Consider the following 20,287-nt stretch of genomic DNA (forward strand, 5'->3'; position numbering starts at 1 on the left):
AGTATTGGGCAGTGGGGAGCTGGCGGGGGGATCATAGATGCCATATGCATACATGTTTATCAGTTTCAGATTAAAACACAGAACAGTGATGTGCTGTGATGAAGCAAATAGTAAACGAAACCATATCCTAAATATATATAACGTAACATAAAACTCTCTTGAGGGTCACTGATATTATTATTGAAAGCCACAGTCCTCAATCTTTTGTATCAAGAAACCCTTGCTTCAAAGAGCTCTTATTTCTTTTTTTTTTAAAGATTGGCACCTGAGCTAACATCTGTTGACAATATTTTTTTTTTCTTCTTCTTCTCCCCAAAGCCCTGAAGTACATAGTTGTATACTCTAGCTGTGAGTGTCTCTGGTTTTGCTATGTGGGACACTGCCTCAGCATGACGTGATGAGCAGTGCCATGTCCGCACCCAGGATCCAAACAAGCAAAATCCTGGGCCACCGAAGTGGAGCGGGCGAATTTAACCACTCAGCATGGGGCCAGTCCCAGAGAGCTTTCATTTTCATTTGACGGAAATTATGAACTCTCTCAACAGAAAAATGCACATCTGCACAAACACCAATATTTGAGTGCAATTTCAGGGGGTTTACTCACTCTGAATTCTCTGCCCCAGGAAAAGCTCATCCTACTCTCTTGTGAATCAGTTTCCATCACTGAGCTGAGTATGTAGTGAAAAGAAAGTGGAAAACATATGTATACCACAGTCTGTCCTGAAGTTAGAAAAGAGAGAGTCACCTGTATCTCTGTGCTCATGGGCTCACTATTTCCATATCATTTCCAGTAGAGGCTGTAGAAGTCATCTCAGCAACCATAGGCAAGGGCTTAAAAGCTTCCAGCTGGCAATAAACTCTTTGGGTACTTTGTAAGGTCCCAATAACTCCAACCCTACTGGATACCCTAAAACAAAGTCAAGTGATGATAAAGCAACTGCCTGATCCTTTCCATAGCCAAACGCTCCTTAAGTGACAATGGTAAATATTAGTAAATAAGTACCCTTTGCAAGAACTTGCACTCATTTATAATCTCAACACAAGACTTGAAAAGTAACTTAATAATGCTACCTAATAATTCTATAGTATTTAATATTTTACATGTATTGCTCATTTACATTATCTTACCTGATCTTCACAACAATTCCATGAATTGGACACAGAGTTCAGTTGTAGTTGTCCATTACAACTAATTCATAGATCACAAAACTGATTGAGGACTCACAAGTCTCAAACACCAGGTCACACCACTACTATGTGGCAACAATGAAAGCATTATGGCTTTGGAAGAATTCAGATTTCCAAAACCTAGTACAGTGATTCTTGCTCTACAAATACAAGCTACAAACCAATACCAGGTCATGAAATCAATTTAATGGATTTGAACCACCTACTTTTTTGTTAATGAAATAGAATGGAAAAAGAGAAGAGAAGACAGGGATAGACAGAAATCAGAGTGGATCACAAATAGTGATCCACACTATGCACATGCATAGGTAAGTACTGCTTTATGTATATTTTGTTTCAGTTGTGTGTGTGAGTGCATGAATATGCACACACACATGCAGATAATGGATCACACTGTGAAATATATTTCATACTGTGGATCACAGTCAAAAAAGTCTGAAATGTAAATGCCATCTTTCAATCATTAATAAATCATCTTAAACTGTCTCCTGTAAATGCTCCCATACAAATGCAGAGAAATATTGCCTCTGTCAGTATATCACATTAAAAGCTTAAAAAGACAGAGTCTAGTGTAATTCTTTCCCAATAATTCTTTCTCTAAGCAATGTTTAATGGAAATACATCTCCAAAACTACCATTCATATTCACATAATTTGCATATTAGTAGGAAAATGATGATTGCTCCTCAATAGTTACCAAACTAATCATGTTTACACAGTATTTGCCAACACCAACCGCAAGGTTTGACCATCAATTAACAGTAGGAATTTGTCTTCCCTGGGAAACTCTTAGGGATGACTCCAGCAGGCTCAACCAAGAGAAGCTGAAGTCTGTTTATTCTGTTCTCCTTGCTTGTTCATTGCTTCAAGAATAATATCTCCAACCAGACAGAAATATGCTCAAATTCACTGTAATAAACCTTAATCCCCAGTTTAGGGGCTGGAATGCCTGGTACTCCCACATGTATTAGGACCACAGGGCAGAAGAATGTTAACTTTCAAACAGAGCAAAAAACCATATGTCCTAGAAGTAGTACTGAAATTCTCCAATAATCTAATTTGCCCCACTCCTCTGGATCCTTGGCTATTTCTGATCTGAAAGTATGGTTAACAGAATCAAGGTATCACTTAAAATAATCAAGCAGAAAAACATAAGATAAGGAGGAAGACAAGCAATATGAAAAGAAAGAAAAGCACAGGTGGGAAGGGTACTGTGTGAGTATTCGTGTACACACGCTGTCAGGGGACAGAGGACAGCCAAAGGAAGGAAAGCCAACAGTGGGAAGAACAGAGGAAAAAGGAAGATGAGAATAAGTGCACAGGAGAAAAACAAGTGATGTATGTAATGACAAAATGATAAAACTCTGATCTACAGCCATATGATCTATGTAATTGATAATATACATACACATATAATTGAATAAAAGCTGTTACAGTGTATGTATGGTCTGATATTCTAAATAACTGAATATATCTATGCCCCCTAAACAAACACACATACACACAAGAAAAGCAATGTAACTTTAGTAGTAGAGTGCTAATTATTGCTGGACTGGAAGTTCCAAGAGAACAGGAAACACGTCTGCTCTGCTTAGCACTACATCCTCAAAGTCCAACTGCCGTGCAATAAATGTGTACTAAATATTTGTAGAAAGGAATAAAGGAAGGGGGAACTGAAATAAAAGAATACAGGAGGAAAATTCCAGGATACTTATCTTCAAAATTCAAACATCCATACTTAGACGGCATTTCATTTCTCTGACACAAAATAACCAACGTAGAGCAGCAAACATACTCTCCAATTGGTCCAAAGGTCTACTTTCTTGCCTCCACAACAGAATATGCATTTCCTCCATTTTAACATTAATTCTAAATAAAAACTATTTTAATATTAATGATTAAATTTTGTATTACTACTAAAATGGGTGTGTCCCACCATAAAAATATACACAATTAGATGGCAGATTTAAGAGTGTTATTCTCATTACTAAAGGAATCATTAAAAATTATTTTTTAAAAAAATCCAAATTATTTAAAATACTGATTTACAACTATTAAGTATTTACACAACTTCTTCAGAACACACCTACTGCATACAGCAAAGTATTATACAGTCATGCATCACTTTACGGGGAGACATTCTGAGAAATGCATCATTAGGCATCTGTGTCAATGTGTGGACATCATAGAGTATACATGCACAAATAGAGCCAGTAAATAGAGAAAGGTAGATTGATACTTGAGAAAAGTCAATAAAAATGAGACCAGAAACTCAACAACAACAAAACAAACAACCCAATAAAAATAGACACTTCTCCAAAGAAGATACACAAATGGGCAAACAAGTATATGAAAAGATGCTCAACATCACTAGTTATTAGGGAAATGCAAATCAAAACCACAATGAGATACCACTTTACACCCATTAGGATGGCTATTATCAAAACAACAGAAAATAAGTGTTGGCAAGAATGTGGAGAAACTGGAACTCTTGTGCATTGCTGGTGGAAATGTAAAATGGTACAGCACTGTGAAAAATAGTATGGAGGTTCCTCAAAAAATTAAACATAAAACTACCATATGATCCAGCAATCTCAGTGCTGGGTATATACCCATAACAACTGAAAGTAGAGTCTCAAAGAGATAATTGTACACCCATGTTCGTAGCAGCATTATTCACAATAGCCAAAAGGTAGAAGCAACGAAGTGTCCATGAATGGATGAATAGATAAACAAAATATGGTATATACATATCATGGAATATTATTCAGCCTTAAAAAAGAATGAATTCTGATATACGCTACAGCATGGATGAACTTTGAAAACATTATGTTAATTGAAAAAAGTCAGACACAAAAGGACAAATATTGTATGACGCCACTTACATGAGAGGCTTGAAACAGTCAAATTCATAGAGACAGAAAGAAGAACAGTGGTAATGAGGTGTTGTGGGGAGGGAATAATAGAGAGTTACTGTTTAATGGGTACAGTTTCCGTTTGAGATAAGTTTCTATAAACAGACAGTGTGATAGTTTTGCAACAACGTGAATATACTTAATGCCACTGAATTGTATACTTAAAAATAATTAAAATAGTAAATTTTATGTTATGTACATTTTATCACAATAAAAAAAAAGGACAGAAAGACAAGGCAATATGTCCTGAAATTAGTCATTATTAATCTTAAACGACATATAATTTGAAAGAGGAGAATATATTGTAGAGTGTGCAGTAGATTGGATGGTACCCCCTTAAAGATATGTCCATATCCTAATTACTGGAACCTCTGAAAGTGACCATATTTGGAAATAAAGGATCTCTGCAGACGCAATTAAGTTAAGGATCCTGAAAGGAAGAGATCATCCTGGATTATCTGAATGGGCCCTAAATCCAATGACAAGGGTCCTTTTAAGAGAAAGGCAGAAAGATATTTGAGACAAACACAAGGGGAAAAGACACAGACTCACAGAGAAGAAGGCAATGTGAAGATGTACGTAAGCAGAGACTAGAGAGATGCAGCTATAATCCAAGGAGTGCCAAGAATTGCCGGCAGCCACCAAAAGCTGGAAGAGGCAAAAAACAAATTTTCTTAGAGCCTCTGGAGGGAGTGCAGGCCGTCAAACCTTGATTTTGGATTTCTGGCCTCCAGAATTGTAAGAGAATAAATTTCTGTTGTTTCAAGCCACCAAATTTGTGGTAATTTGTTACGACAACCCTAGGAAACTATCATAGGAGGTAAAAAGACAAAATAAAAAGTGAGAGTAGACCTCCTAAGAAGAGAACATGTCATTCAAGCCAAAATTTAACTATGAAAAGCAAAAGAAAACGGAGAGAACTGGCCTTCGCCACTAAGCTGTAATTCCTGGCCAAACGATGTCCAAGGACAAAGTGTTGAAGTCCCCCATCCTGGGCAGAACAGGAGCATGGTCTGCTGCATGCTCCTGGCTCAGTGTCTCAGGGATCTAGCACAGCGCCCCTACTGGGGCACTGAGAGGTCAGACCATAGGGAAAGGCTGCACCCCACTATCCCAAACTTTAAGACAGAGGTCTTCATCCAGGACCTTCCTATCAGGAAATTTTAATTCTGTAAATTAACACCATATTCCTTCGTCCACTTCCAGAGGAAACAAAAATACTGGTCCTCTGCCAACTGTGTAAAATGATTATGAGAAATCTTCCAAGAGACAGTGCCATGCACACACACTAAGATGGCCCTGGTGTCTACCGAACCATATACAGTAGGGACTGGAAGAGGTGTAGGTGTGCTGGGTCTAGGAATGGTATTACTCAACTCTCACTCCAACCCCAGCCCCAGTCTTCCACAATTTCTCAACCTAATTTTACTATTAATTGAGCAAGAATGGAGTCATGGATTCACTTTAATTAGAAAACAATTAACTGATGGGGCTGGCCCCGTGGCCGAGTGGTTAAGTTCGCGCGCTCCGCTGCAGGCGGCCCAGTGTTTCGTTGGTTCGAATCCTGGGCGCGGACATGGCACTGCTCATCAAGCCACGCTGAGGCAGCGTCCCACATACCACAACTAGAAGAACCCACAACGAGAAATATACAACTATGTACTGGGGGGCTTTGGGGAGAAGAAGGAAAAAATAAAATCTTTAAAAAAAAAAAAAAATTAAAAAAAAAAAAAAAAGAAAACAATTAACTGAGTTTTCACTAGACATGGTATAACTACCTTTTTGTATCTTTTTTTTTTTTTAAAGAAATTGTGTTGGATTAGGAGTATACTTAGTTGTGAAAAAAGTAGTGCCACGTGATTTGCAATGAGGGATGCTATTGTGAGTGTGTTTTATTTTTTAATATGCACCATAAAGAGTGACTTTTTTCTCTCCTAATGTCTGTTTTCACCTTGCACATACTGGACCATTTATTTTACTTATTAAAATGTATGTTTCTCAAAAAAAGTGGGAGGTGGACAGGCTAGCTAGAAAAAATAGCCAGGTTAAGGAAAAGGTTCTTCAGGAAAGAAAGATATCATTTTCAAAAACACGATTCATCAAAAATAACTTTTCCATGTTGAAAATATCTAAAGGGTTCCTTTCTTCATAAGTAAGTAATGTTAGGACATAAACATATATAGACAGAGAGAGACCCTTTTATAAGTCTAAAATAATGCCTCCTTTACTCTCAAACAAAGATTGTCAAGTTGTATATAAATTCAATTTGCAGAAAATTGCCACTTAAATGCCTCCAATTGTCTCAAGTCACACTTAACATAAATCCTCCTAGAATATACTATGTATTTGTACATCTTAGTTTTAAAAGGTAATAAACATTCAGTATTATATTGTGTAGAAGCAAAATTCTTAGTTTGATTTTGATTTTTTTCCTTCAGTTGATGTCAAGAAATCATCTGTCACTTTGCCTGTGTCCTTAGTCTGACTCAAACAGTTCTTTTCTTACCTCTTTCAATATGCTTAGCAACAGGTAACCAAACACAAAAGCTTGTAAAACAAAACAAAACAAAAGCAAAACTGTATTTAAAAGAATCAGTATGGGGGCCAGCCAGTGGCGCAGCAGTTAAGTGCGCACGTTCTGCTTTGGTGGCCCGGGGTTCGCAATTCGATCCCGGGTGTGGACACAGCACCGCTTGGCAAGCCATGCTGTGGTAGGCATCCCACGACGTATAAAGTAGAGGAAGATGGGCACGGATGTTAGCTCAGGGCCAGTCTTCCTCAGCAAAAAGAGGAGGATTGGCAGCAGATGTTAGCTCAAGGCTAATCGTCCTCAACAACAACAAAAAAATCAGTAGGGTCTTAGCGATGTCTCAGGAATAAAGTGCTTGGGTTTGGTGGAGGAGTACAGTGATACATATTCAGAAAAATGATACTAATCACTCATTTCCTGATTTTTTGAAAATTACATTTTCCTAAAGGGCTGAGAAAGATAGAAAACTGATCCCCACAGAAGTTTGTGGTTAACTGAATTCAAAATTAAATTTTATTAATCTTTTATTTAACTGACCAAAATTAATTTTGTGGCTTCATATTTAACTTTTTAAAATAAACTGGGTTTTGATAAAATTTGTTGCCCCTAACATTTTCAGCAGATTTACTTGCTTTGCCATTACACATTAATTTTAATCTAAGAGCTGGATATAAATTTACTTCTTTTTGCCATTACTCATTAATTTTAATCTAATAGCTAGATGTGACACATTTTCATCCCTCTCCTGTTTACAAAGCTTTACATGTTTTAATGTGTACTTCATTGCTGCCCTTTACTAGACAGATAGTTATTACTACCCACCACAGTGAAGATTTGCTTTGTATACACTACAAGTGACTCTAAAAAAAGAAAAAAGATAGTTCGATCAAAATTAACAAATTGAGTTTATCCCTTGCCATCAAAAAAATCTAGTGTTTTTAATAGTTCTTTTTATTAGGAAATTCCTCCTTGAATATCTATATTCCAAATACCTCTTATTCTCTCTCAGGAATGATTAAACAAAGTAGCTTTGATAAACTAACAAACTAAACCACATAAAACAAATGACCTTAACACCTTCAAAAGACCCATTCTCAATCAACTGTCAAGTTCCAATTTAACTTAACCACTTTCATTTTCTAATTTAGTGCCATCTTTAAGTTCTTCACCTCTCTCAAAATATATGTCCTACAAAAAGCTTAATGAGTGAAAAACAATATTAATTTGTGACTATTTAGGCAGGAGCAACTCCATTATAAATTATTCAAGCTTGATGCATCACTTCTTGCCCCTAATTCTTGCTGACCTACCCAGAATGGGTCTCAAGCAGCCCTGGAGCCTGGGCATACTAAAAGGATGGAATGTCTGAGAAAATGACTAGGAAACCAACTCCCAGTTCACTGAGTCTAGGAGTCAGCATCGGTGGTCAGGGGTGGTTCCTATTATATGCATCTAGAGGGCAGGCATAGTGGAAAGGGCTACACCCTTGTGAGAACTAACAAAGGGACTTTCACAAAGACTGAATAGAATACTCACTCTAATCAGATAGTATCAACAGTGGCTGGGCATCCCCCAGGATATGGAGGCTAGGGAAGCTGGCCCACCACATTCTAAGTTCATCTCCTTTTCTAGATAATCATCCATACACAGTATGTTGTATAATATCCTTTACTTATATTAAAATAACTAGCATTCTTTGCTTCCATCTGTTGTAGGAGTCTTTCCACCAATTACATCTTCATTGTATTGTGATAACTTTGTAGACCACTGCTTATTTCATTAGCCTATATTGCTACCCAAAAAAATGAGTGGAGAACAAAAGACAAAAAATTAAATCTGTCCATAAATCCTGCCACTCTGGAAAACTTAGAAGGTTCATATTTTAAATTAATAATGATGAGATTATATGATTTGTAGATTTCTTATTTTTGCAAGCCACTCTTCCATTTTCATACAGTTGAGATATAAACACAGAAGATATTTGTTTGGTGTCTAGGCAAGAACATGGACTAGCTTGAGTTTATAGCACAGTTCTACCACTTATAAACTGTGTCATCTTAACAAATAATATAATCCTTTAAATATCCATTTCAGCCAATCCGCCCATTAAAATGGAGATTAAAATATTTATTTCACGAAGTTGTTAAAGAAAAACTTTTAACTGAAAAAGAAAGCTTCAATATTTTACTCACTAAACTCAGTTTCATATCATACCAGCTTTTTCATACCTTAACTACCACTTTATCTGCTTTCTAACCTCAATGAAAAGACTGAGATCTGATTAATTGGTTTGGTATAGACTCAATCACTAGAATTTTTTCAAAGCTTCCCAGGTGGCTGCTATGCAGCAAGAATGGAGAACACTGTCTAGCTCCTTGATCTCTCCATTTCCTTATACTCTCTCGTCTCTTTCCAGGCTGTACCCCATTGGGAACCACCTGCACTACTCTCTCAACAGCACCCTTAAATTCCTTGTAGCCTCATCCTTCCAAGATACTCATTCACTAAAACCCAAACCTGGGTTCAAGACCATAATGCACTCCACTCCACTTCTAAGCATTGCTAGAGGAAAGTCCACAAACTAGGATCGAACACACTACAATTTCTCACTTTCCAACTTTAGCTGGGCCCTCAACAATCTTTTTTCTGATGGACAGCTCTTTCTTTTATCCTCCCACTCAACTCCCCATCAAACTATTCTAAACCTTGATGAAGCAGTGAAAATTATTAATTGTATTAAACTTTTACCCTTGATTACATATCTTTTTAATATTGTGTGACAAAATGGGAAACACACATAAAGCACTTGCCCTGCATACAGAAGAATAATAAATATCTTGAAGAAAAGCACGTGTAATTGAATTGCAAGCTAAATAAGCTGCAACTCTTTTTCCAAGGAACACCATTTGTACTTGAAAGAATAACTGGCAGAAGAAGTATAGCTATTCAGACTTGGGTATGCGACAGATATATTTTCTCAAAAATGAACCAAGTGAATCTGTCATTTTAAGGAGAACTATAGTATTTGTTGCCACTGATAAAACCTGAGCTTTCAAATGAAGATTCAAATTTTGGAAAAGTGGTATCTGCCATATAATCTTGACAGTTTCCCAATACTTGGAGTTCTTACTCAAATTTGTAAAAGTAGTTCACAAATATGAGAAAAGTTAAATAATGATAACATAATTTACATAGCAACTTAAAACCACATTGTGTTTGGAAATTCACAAGCCAACACTTGATAAACTGTCCAAAGAACTGTGGAGTCAAGAACGGTCTATAGACAAATTGTGAGGAAAAAGAACAATCTACTTAGGTGGTAGCTATCAAGGAGGGCTCTATATAAAAATAAAATCTGTGTTGGGACTTCAGAAATGGGTAGGATTTGGACTGGTAGAAAAAAGTAAGCAAGGCATCCTAGAAAGTCTGCAAGATAGATAGAATTTTAAAGATAAATACTATTTACAAGTATATTTTTGCTAATTCATATGTGTTAATTCAAACTGTCATGATATTTTAAGATCCTAGAAGGCAGAGGCCACATATTACAATTCTTTGTTATCTGCTAGAGAGACAACCTTAGGGTCAAACCTAATATGTTAAACTATTTAATTAGAAAAAATAAGCTTTATACAAGGAGGAAGCAGAACAGTAATAATCTAAGTCCTGAGTTAAATCCGGGCTCTGGCACTTAGCTAGGCTGCCTTGGATAATTTAATCGCACTAACTCAAACTCTAATATATCTAGTTTGAGGATCGCCCTAAAAACATCCTAACTAAAAGTACCAAAAACAACTAATAATCAGAGAAGAAATGAGAGTTTGTTACTGATTTTATGCCAATCTTGTTTCTCATGCTATTTTCAAACAATGCATGTTATTATTTTTCAATTTAGCAAAAGGAATTTATACACACAAGAAAAATGATACATATTGCATACAATTGTCTTACTCAAAGAATTTTCTTTAAATGTGGCAGGCAGATTTTTAAATATTTTCAGTATAGTATACTATTACCTACATTATTGAAATTCAATCCACAACAGCATTGTAGTATCAGATATAATTCCAATTTATTCTTCTTCAGATATTCTAAAATACTGCATCCTTTTCCTCACCATCTATTAATTTCACATTAATTCTCCAGTCCTCCTGACAACATCTTCTCTTCTCTACATACACACACACACACTCTCTCCCTCTCTCTCTCTGTCTCTCTCTTTCCCTTCATTCCTATCCTTTCTTCTTGAGATGACTACAGCCACTAGGGGGCAATAAGCTTACAAAGATAAATGTACTTATCTCTAACGAATTGAGATTTGCATACTAATAAACCTAGAAACTATCATCACAAACCCTAAAGCATAGGCAATTAGACTTGACTATGCAAGGCATACACTTCAAACTCAAAAATTATCCTGGAAAAAGAGATCACAGATGCATATAAGAATGTTCAAAAAAGGAATTCTATTTTCTCACTAAGCACTAAGTAAAGAAATAAGATTAATTTGCTTACAGGTACATAGCAATATTAGAAATCAGGAATTTTTTAGTATTAGAAAGATCAGAGAAGAAAAAGGGGAGAAACAAAAAATATCGAAAGGCAGAATTTGCAGGGTGGGTAGAAAAGTAAGAATCAATTCCTTCCAAAACCTCCACTGCCACATTGAGAATACAATGAGCTGAAGAATACAGCAAACTGATCAACTTTCTTCCATTGAAGAGTACAGGAAAACTTTACAGGTATATTTCTTGGGCAGAAAAACAATGATTGTAGAGACAATATAGCCTTCACTTATTTACTCACAATTAAGGATGTGGGAGGAGAGACATTAACAGTCACTAACTTTTGACAGATAATTTTACTATTTTTTGCACAGAACCTTTGTCAAATTAATTTACTTATTTTATATTTACTTACACTGACATTACAAAAGTGCAACACTTTTAACATTGACATTTTTAGTAAACCATCATTTTCTTACCCTCATCGGATGTATATCAGCATATGGAGGCTTTCCTTCAGCCATTTCTATAGAAGTAATGCCAAGGGACCAGATGTCAGCCACACAGTTATAGCCTATTTCTTGAATTACCTCAGGAGCCATCCAAAACGGAGTTCCTATCACAGTATTGCGTTTTGCCATAGTATCCTGCAAAAACATTACACAGATTTAAATACTACTACAAAAACACTAAGGAAATCTATTTGCCAAGACAGTCTTTAAATTATGTATGTGAAACCTTTAAATACTACAGATTATATCTGAAACTATTTTTGTAAAACTTCAACTAGTTATGACATGACATATTTAGGAATTTTGAATTCTGAAATAACCCAGAGTCCACAAGTAACCTATCCTTACCACCTTCATTAAAGACAGTATTATAACAGTAAAAGCTACAGAAATGAACCAATATAGCTTTCCTTTTTGAACATTTAAGCAATTCAATGACAACATATATTTTCACACTCATTCAATGTCTCTTAAAGTAAAAATAATACTTATTACTAAATAATTATTACTTTAATTTAAAAAATAATGCTCAAATTATAGCTCCTTCTTCCCAAGAACAATGAAGTTATGCATTTCTTTCCATACCCCCAAAAAGATGTTATCAAAGTTTAGTCACAATCAAACCTGAACATATGAACCAAAAGTGTTTCCAAAATCATTACACTTACTGTTAACTGACCAGCCACTCCAAAATCTGCCAATTTTGCATGCCCTTCTGTATTGAGGAGAATATTTCCAGCTTTTATATCTCTGTGTATTTTTCTCATAAAGTGTAAATATTCTAGTCCTTTTAAAGTAGATTTAAGAATAGTAGCAATTTCATCTTCTGTTAACTGGAAAGAGATATTTTAAAAACTAGATTGAAATACCATGTTATATAAACTCTCAAAAGAGAGCACTAGTAACAAGCATTTCTTTCTAATGATCATTATACCTCTAAGAAAAGGCTAAAACATGAAGAATCAAGAATCTCTTTTTCCCCCACAAATATTCTTTGTCACGCATTACATACTTTACTGATGAGAGAAAAGTTCATCATTAAATCTCTCATTTCTTTAAAATTATCAATGTGATTCCTAAAGCACACAACATATCTCAAGAATCAACATGATCCTGAGAAATCACTATTTCCTACATCTTCTAACACTGATATAGCAAAATCACAGCTATCTGTCCTGAAAAAGTAAATTCAGACACTCTTCCCTGTGATGCCTCCAATTCTTGATGAAAATGAGAACCAACAGTTCTATATAAAGGAAAGGAAAGGAGGAAGAACGGCTTGCCAAGAGTCTCTGCATGAAACGTTTACACCAATACTATTCCTGCTTCCAGTAAAGTCATTCCTAATCCATCCAAGTCCTGGATTTCTAACCCTTATAAAGAAAACTCAAAAGTGAAAACGTCAGAGAAAGACTAGAAAAATGGAAACACAAACAATGGCTGTGAGGGAAAAGAAAAGGGGAGATGAAAGAGAAAAGAAGGCCAAGGAGACAGGGGAGGAAAAAGAAACATTTTTAGTAGTGGTAGCAGTAGAGCCAGTGCTAACTATACCATGCATTGTGCTAAGAGTTTTACGTGCATTATCTCATTTATCCTACAACAACCCTATAAGGTGAATGCTATTATTATCACCATTTGACAAATGAGGACGTTATTGCATTGAGGTCCTGTAACTTCCTTCTGGTCACACACAAGTAAGATGGAACCAAGATGTGAGTCCTGTCTGATCATAATCTATGCTTTTAACCACTATGTTATACTGCCTCTCTTGACAAACCCTGTTCAAGTGCAACCTATGAAAGCCCCTATTTTTATTGAAAACATCCTCTTAGTTTTAAAATACATCCAAGTGATACCAAAAGTTCAGAAACAACAACACCTACTTCTCATTATAAGCACAATCAGCAAACATAGCCCAAAGAAATAAGTCAAGGGAAGGGGAGAATCTCAATTTATACCAGATAGAGGACAATGCTCTACATAAGAGAAAAAGAGGAAAAAAAGAGTTCAACTGCCCAACAGTAGAATGACAGGAAAATACTGCGGAAATTAAAAATATAAAACTAGGTAGAATGTAGAAAAACTACTGGAAGAAGCTTGCTTCTACCACCACCAATCCCATAGCAGTTCATGTCTCATAAACAAACAACTAGGGAGACAACTGGATATTCAATTCACATGCAAAAAGATGAAGTTGGACCTCTACCTCACACCAGATACAAAAATTTACTCAAAATGGATCAAGAACCCAAATATGAGTTAAAACCATAAAACTGTTAGAAGAAAACATAAGGATAAATCTTCATGACCCTGGGTTTGCCAATGGATCATTAGATATAATATTAAAAGCACAAGCAACAAGAGAAAAAAATAGATAAACTGAACTTCATCAAAATTAAAAACTTTTGTGCATTAAAGGATATTATTAAGAAAGTGAAAAGACAACCTACAGAATGGGAGAAAATATCTGCAAATCATTTATCTGATAAGGGTCTAGTATCCAGAATATATAAAGAACTCTTCCAATTCAACAACAAAAAGACAAACAATCAAATTTAAACATGAGCAAAGAACCTAAACAGACATTTCCCCAAAGACAACATACAAACAGGCACACAGGGAAAGACAGATGTGCAACATCATCATTGGTCATTAGGGAATGCAAATCAGAACACAATAAGGCATTACTTCACATCTGCTAGGATGGTGATAACCAAAAAATTAAAAAACAACCATTGTTGGCAAGGATGTGAAGAAATTGGAACTCTCATGCATTTCTCGTGGTAATGTAAAATGGTGCAGCTGCTGTGAAAACCAATATTTAGTTCTTCAAAAAGCTTTTTTTAAAAAGTTAAACATAAATTACAAAATTACCTTATGATGCAACAATTCCATTACATATATTCCATATATTCCATATATGTATATATCTCTCAAGAAAAACCATAAACTGGTACTCAAACAAATATACATACACGAATGTTCAAAGCAGTACTATTCAGAAGGGCCAAAAAGTTGAAACCACCTAAACATCCATCAGCGGATGAATGGATAAACAAATTATAGTATATATACACACAGTAGAATATTATTCAGCCATAAAAAGGAATAAAGTTACTGACACGTACTACAATGTGGATGGACCTCAAAAACATTATTCTAAGTGAAATAAGCCAGACATAAAAGGGCACATATTGTATGATTCGATTTAAGTGAAATATTCAGAATCGGTAAACCTATAGAGAAAGGAAGCAGACTGGTGGTTGCCAGGGGTTGCAAGGAGAGCAGGAATGGAGAACAACGGCTTAATGGGTTTAGGGTGATGAAAATATTTTGGAACTAGATAGAGGTGGTAATTACATAACATTGTGAATGCACTAACGCCACTGAATTTTTCACTTTAAAATGGTTAATTTCATGTTATGCGAATTTCATCTCAATTAAAAAAAACCCCAACCATGTTACAATTTCTTAGCAAACTGGAAGATGGTTTACATTTGCATATAACATCAATATATAATGTCATAAATGTGCTGTATATGCTTATTTGTATGTAGTAATCTTGAATAAAGTGTTGGTTTTGGATAAATTTGCTTTCTTCATCAAAAAAAGAAACCAACTGAAGTACCAACTTCCCCTAACCCTTTCCAGATTAGAAGACCTGAAAACTACTCTAAACCATCTCTCAACCCTGCACTCCTCAGTGGTAATCTAAGAATCTTACTTGATAAACCCACTCTAGTGCAAGATATCTGATCCAGAATGCCATTTACTCATTCGATAAGTATTTATCAAGCACCAACTACATACCAAGAATTACACTGGCTGCTGGGGATACAGCAGTGAACAAAACAAATGTCCTTGCTCTCATGGACGTTATAATCCACAGGGGAAGGGATATTTGGATGATAATCTGATAGAAAACAGGGCAACATAAGACAATGTCAATGACAATTGTTATGAGGACAATAAACCAGAGGCTATTGACAGGGAATGACTGAGAAGCAACTTTAGAGCAGACATCAAAGAGGGCCTGAGAGACATTTTTGCTGAGGTCTAAATGACAGGAGGGATCCAACGATGGGATTTGCTAATTGGGAACACAGCATTCCATACAAATGAAATAAAAGACAAAAACACTGTTGATTCAAGAAAAAGCCTCCTACATTTGAGTTCAAGAAAGAAGGCTGAAATTCAGTGAGGCAGGAGTCTAGTTCTAGATGAGATCTAGACAAGTAAGGGCCAGGTCATGTAAGGCTTTATAGGCCATGGATAAGGAGCCTGGAGTTTATTATCCCATATGGATCACAATGTTGCTGAGGATAACAGCATGTGTGGCAGACATGAAGAGTATAAACCATGTGTAAAAGTGACCTAGAAATGCAGGAGTATTTTCCAAAAAGCCTAGATAACATTCATTCACTGAAAAAACATTTATTGAGCACCTGATCTACATTGAATTAAAAAAATCTTTAACCTAACCTCATGGGGTTCCAATCTAGCATGAAAGACAGATTTATAAACTCATAAACTATTATAAAAAACTTTCAAAGTGAAATGGAACCACAGTGGAGAGCAATTAACTAGGGAAGGCAAGAGGAAGTAGCATTCAAATTAGGCTCCGAATAAGAAAAGTAGCTGACATCCAGAGAAAGACTATCAGTAGAGTAACCCAAATAATTAACTGAAGAATAGAAATATAATAGTTATGGCACTCAGAAATCAAGCAAGGTCTGTTTTCTTTCCTCCCATTAAGATGAGAAAAATGGTAAAAAGTGATGGTCCAGACTTTAGCCTTTTAAGTGTCAAAATGCAGGTAAATCTTAGCAAATTTGGAGGAATAAATGTTTACATACCAATGGTAGCAAACTTTGGATAAGAGCAATATCTACATCCACATTTAAGCCACTCTACAAGTATTTTGTGTCACTAAGGGAGAAGTATGAGAAAAGAGGATGGGAACTCGCATTTATTTAATGGACACTTTACAGTAGGCCTTGATCTAGATGTTTATACCATGTTCTTTAGACACATATTGACTATTTTGTTATAAAGGAAGGAAGGAAGGAGGAAAGGAAGGAAGGAAGAGAGAAAAGAAGGAAGGAAAGCAGGAAGGAGGAAAGGAAGGAAGGAAGTTAGTTGCCAGTCATTTTCCTAACTAGGGTTTTGCTTTCAAACAACCTTTAAATGCTTTAACAAATTTCATTTACATATAAACACAGCCAGTTGCCGAAAGTAGCTACATTTCTATTTGGCAACAGAGAGAACTACTTCTTCCATTACCATATAAAATTTAAGGTAGTATCTTTTTCATTTCTATAATGGTGAGTTTTATAGTGAAAACACTCAGGGAGAGGAAAAAAAAAAAAAAAACAGGAGAAAGGATCTGCTTTATACAGGAGGAGATAACATAAGATTTCAGTTTAAGATGGAAAACTCTTAGATCCATTCTCAAACCACAGCTGACACTTCTTTTAGTGGTATCTGTCAAGAATTCTTTCCAATGAAAAATTTTATCAACAGAGTATTTCATTAGTGGATTTAATTAGGTTATCTTCAATACATTACAGATTTAACTTTGTCACTTAACAAATGGGGCAATGTCATTTTAAAATCATTTAAATCACATTTTTTAAAAAAAGGAGAGTAGGAGAGAGATAATAAATATGAATGAGCTCAGTAATCAGCGATGGAAATAAGACTTTTATAGCTGAGCTAATACATTAAAAGACGGAAGTCTACATCTGGTTCCAATACTGGTATGAATTCACCGGAAAATTTAAAAAGAATCTCATCGTACAAAAACAAAAAGATGGTTTTGACAGGCTTTAGTCCCCTAGTTACTTTTCTTTCTAGAGTCATATGATTAGTCTAATAATATGATACATTTAATATGTCACTATGTATATGGTTTTGATAAAAATGTACCCATCAAGTCTTCTCAAGGGCACATGCACAAGTTGTTTCAAAATACACATACTGTCTTAATGTTTTTACGTCAGTATAAACTAATTCAAGTGAGGTTTTGTAAGTTCATACAAAATTAAGAAATTTTAATTTTCTAAAAATGAATCTTTGACAATCTTAACTAAACTCTATCTTTTGACATTGTTTATGCATATAAAATAATGAATTAATTCTATATTTATCACCTATTACCTATTAAGGAAACAAAAAAAGACATGGTTCCCCCTTTCAAGTGCCCAGACCGATAATTACAGACACTTTATTAAGTTTCAACTTTCACAGTGACTTTTCATAAAGTCTTGAAAATCATTTGATCAAAACTCACCTATGTAATCCTTACACAGTCTTTTAAGGCCTGGATCAAATCTCACCTCTTTCAAGAAATCATCCTGTCTTCCTGGACAGGATTTACCCACCCAGTGAGGATAATAACATCAACAACAGCTTACATTGATTGAGTTTTTACTATACCAGCCACATTACAGGTATCATTTCATTTAACACCCAAACACACCGTGGAAGCTAGGCCCTAACAAGAATTTACTGAGTCTGTTCCACTGCCCTTGCCTTCACAGTGCTCACTGTGGGAAGGGAAGGGCACAGGAACAAATAATTACAATATTAAGTGATGCCTGCAACAACAGGATTAACTACAGGAGTACTTCAGGACAGTGGTTCCTAAAGCTGATTATACATCAGAAAGAGTAACTTTAAAATAAAATCCAAATCATATAATTTAACCATCAAGGCCTTGAATGATACAATTCCTACCAGCCTTGACAATCTCACTACACCATTCTTCCCACTCAAGGAAGCCTCCAAAGAGGAGGTGACTTGTGAGCTGACTCTTGAAGAATGAACAAAGTTTGTCAGGTGACAAATATTGACAAAGAGGGAAGGAAATACTAAGAATGTGTAAAGGGACAAAATACATGAAGTCCAGTAATAGTGAATGGTTCTTTATGTTTGAACGTAACGTGTAGGGGAAAATAGTGCAAAATGCAAAGGCAGGTTAGGGCCAAACTCTGCTTTATATAACTACAAATTTTTAAGGGGAAATATGATATGATCACATTTGAATTTCAGAAAGAAAATTTGACAGTAGATTCTCAGCCAGAGAGAAGAAGTAGGAAAGCTAGTGTGGAGAATATAAATAATAACAACATCATTTATAGTAGTAGGAGTAGCAGCAGCAGCAGCAGAAGCTGTAGTGGTAGCTAACGGGTATATAACCTTGCTTAGAGTCCCAGTGGAGATTTCTGTGGTGGAATTAATAACGAACATCTGAAGTGAAATCAGACAAAATTAGGAAACATGAAGAAGAGTCAGAGCATGCAGTGAAGCAAGAAAGTACCGAAAGCAAAAGCCATACTTCTTTCATAATTCAAACTGAAATTGCCTCAGCACTAAAAAACCACATATGGCTTAGGTAGCACCCTCTCGACAAGAAAAAATTGTTATTAAAAATGAACATGTCTAATCAACAACTGCAGCAAAGTTGCACAGTACAAAATCAACTTACAAAAATCAGTAGCATTTCTATACTCTAATAATGAACTAACAGAAAAAGAATTCAAGAACACAATACCATTCACAATTGCAACAAAAAGAATAAAATACCTTGGAATTTAACCAAGGAAGTGAAAGATTTATACAATGAAAACTACAAGACTTTACTGAAAGAAATTGATGATGACATAAAGAGATAGAAAGACATTCCATGCACATGGATTGGAAGAATAAACATAGTTAAAATGTCCATACTACGTAAAGCAATCTACAGATTCAATGCAATCCCAAACAGAATCCCAATGACATTCTTCACAGAAATAAAACAAAGAATCCTAAACTTCATCTGGGGCAACAAAAGACCTGGAAACACTACAGCAATCCTGAGAAAAAAGAACACAGCTGGAGGCATCACAATCCCTGCCTTCAAAACATACTACAAAGCTACAGTAATCAAAACAGCATGGTACTGGTACAAAAACAGGTGCACAGATCAATGGAACAGAATTGAAAGCCCAGAAATAAAACCACACATCTACGGACAGCTAATCTTCGACAAAGGAGCTGAGGGCATACAATGGAGAAAAGAAAGTCTCTTCAACAAATGGTGCTGGGAAAACTGGACAGCCACATGCAAAAGAATGAAAATTGACCATTCTTTTTCACCACTCACAAAAATAAACTCAAAATGGATCAAAGACCTATAGGTAAGACCTGAAACCATAAGGCTTCCAGAAGAAAATATAGGCAGCACACTCTTTGACATCAGTATCAAAAGGATCTTTTCCGACACCATGTCTTCTCAGATGAGGGAAACAATAGAAAGAATAAACAAATGGGACTTCATGAGACTAAAGAGCTTCTTCAAGGCAAGCAAAAACAGGACTGAAACAAAAAAACCACCCACCAATTAAGAAAAAATATTTGCAAGTCATATATCCAACAAAGGGTTAATCTCCATACTATGTAAAGAACTCACACAACTCAATAACAAAAAATCAAACAACTCAATCAAAAAATGGGCAGGGGACATGAACAGACATTTCTCCAAAGAAGATATATGGATGGCCAATAGGCACATGAAAAGATGCTCATGAGCACTGATCATCAGGGAAATCCAAATCAAAACTACACTAAGATATCACCTTACACCTGTTAGAAT

The 20,287-nt window shown here is 35.6% G+C and overlaps 1 protein-coding gene across 4 annotated transcripts in view; it reads right to left on the bottom strand.

Annotated features, from left to right (window-relative positions):
• Positions 1-20,287, bottom strand: part of STK3 (serine/threonine kinase 3) — a 264,139-nt gene that overhangs the window by 171,518 nt on the left and 72,334 nt on the right. For 2 of the 4 annotated variants that reach the window (XM_023648755.2, XM_070222385.1), the window contains exons 5-6: positions 12,318-12,482; positions 11,617-11,784 (exon numbers count right to left, since the gene is read on the bottom strand). In XM_023648755.2, the coding sequence (XP_023504523.1) occupies positions 11,617-11,784; positions 12,318-12,482 (333 nt within the window). The remainder of the gene's footprint in view (positions 1-11,616; positions 11,785-12,317; positions 12,483-20,287) is intronic. The other 2 variants (XM_070222387.1, XM_070222386.1) reach the window with 1 other exon arrangement.

Source organism: Equus caballus, chromosome 9 (assembly GCF_041296265.1).
Source record: "Equus caballus isolate H_3958 breed thoroughbred chromosome 9, TB-T2T, whole genome shotgun sequence".
Lineage (NCBI taxonomy): Eukaryota > Metazoa > Chordata > Mammalia > Perissodactyla > Equidae > Equus > Equus caballus.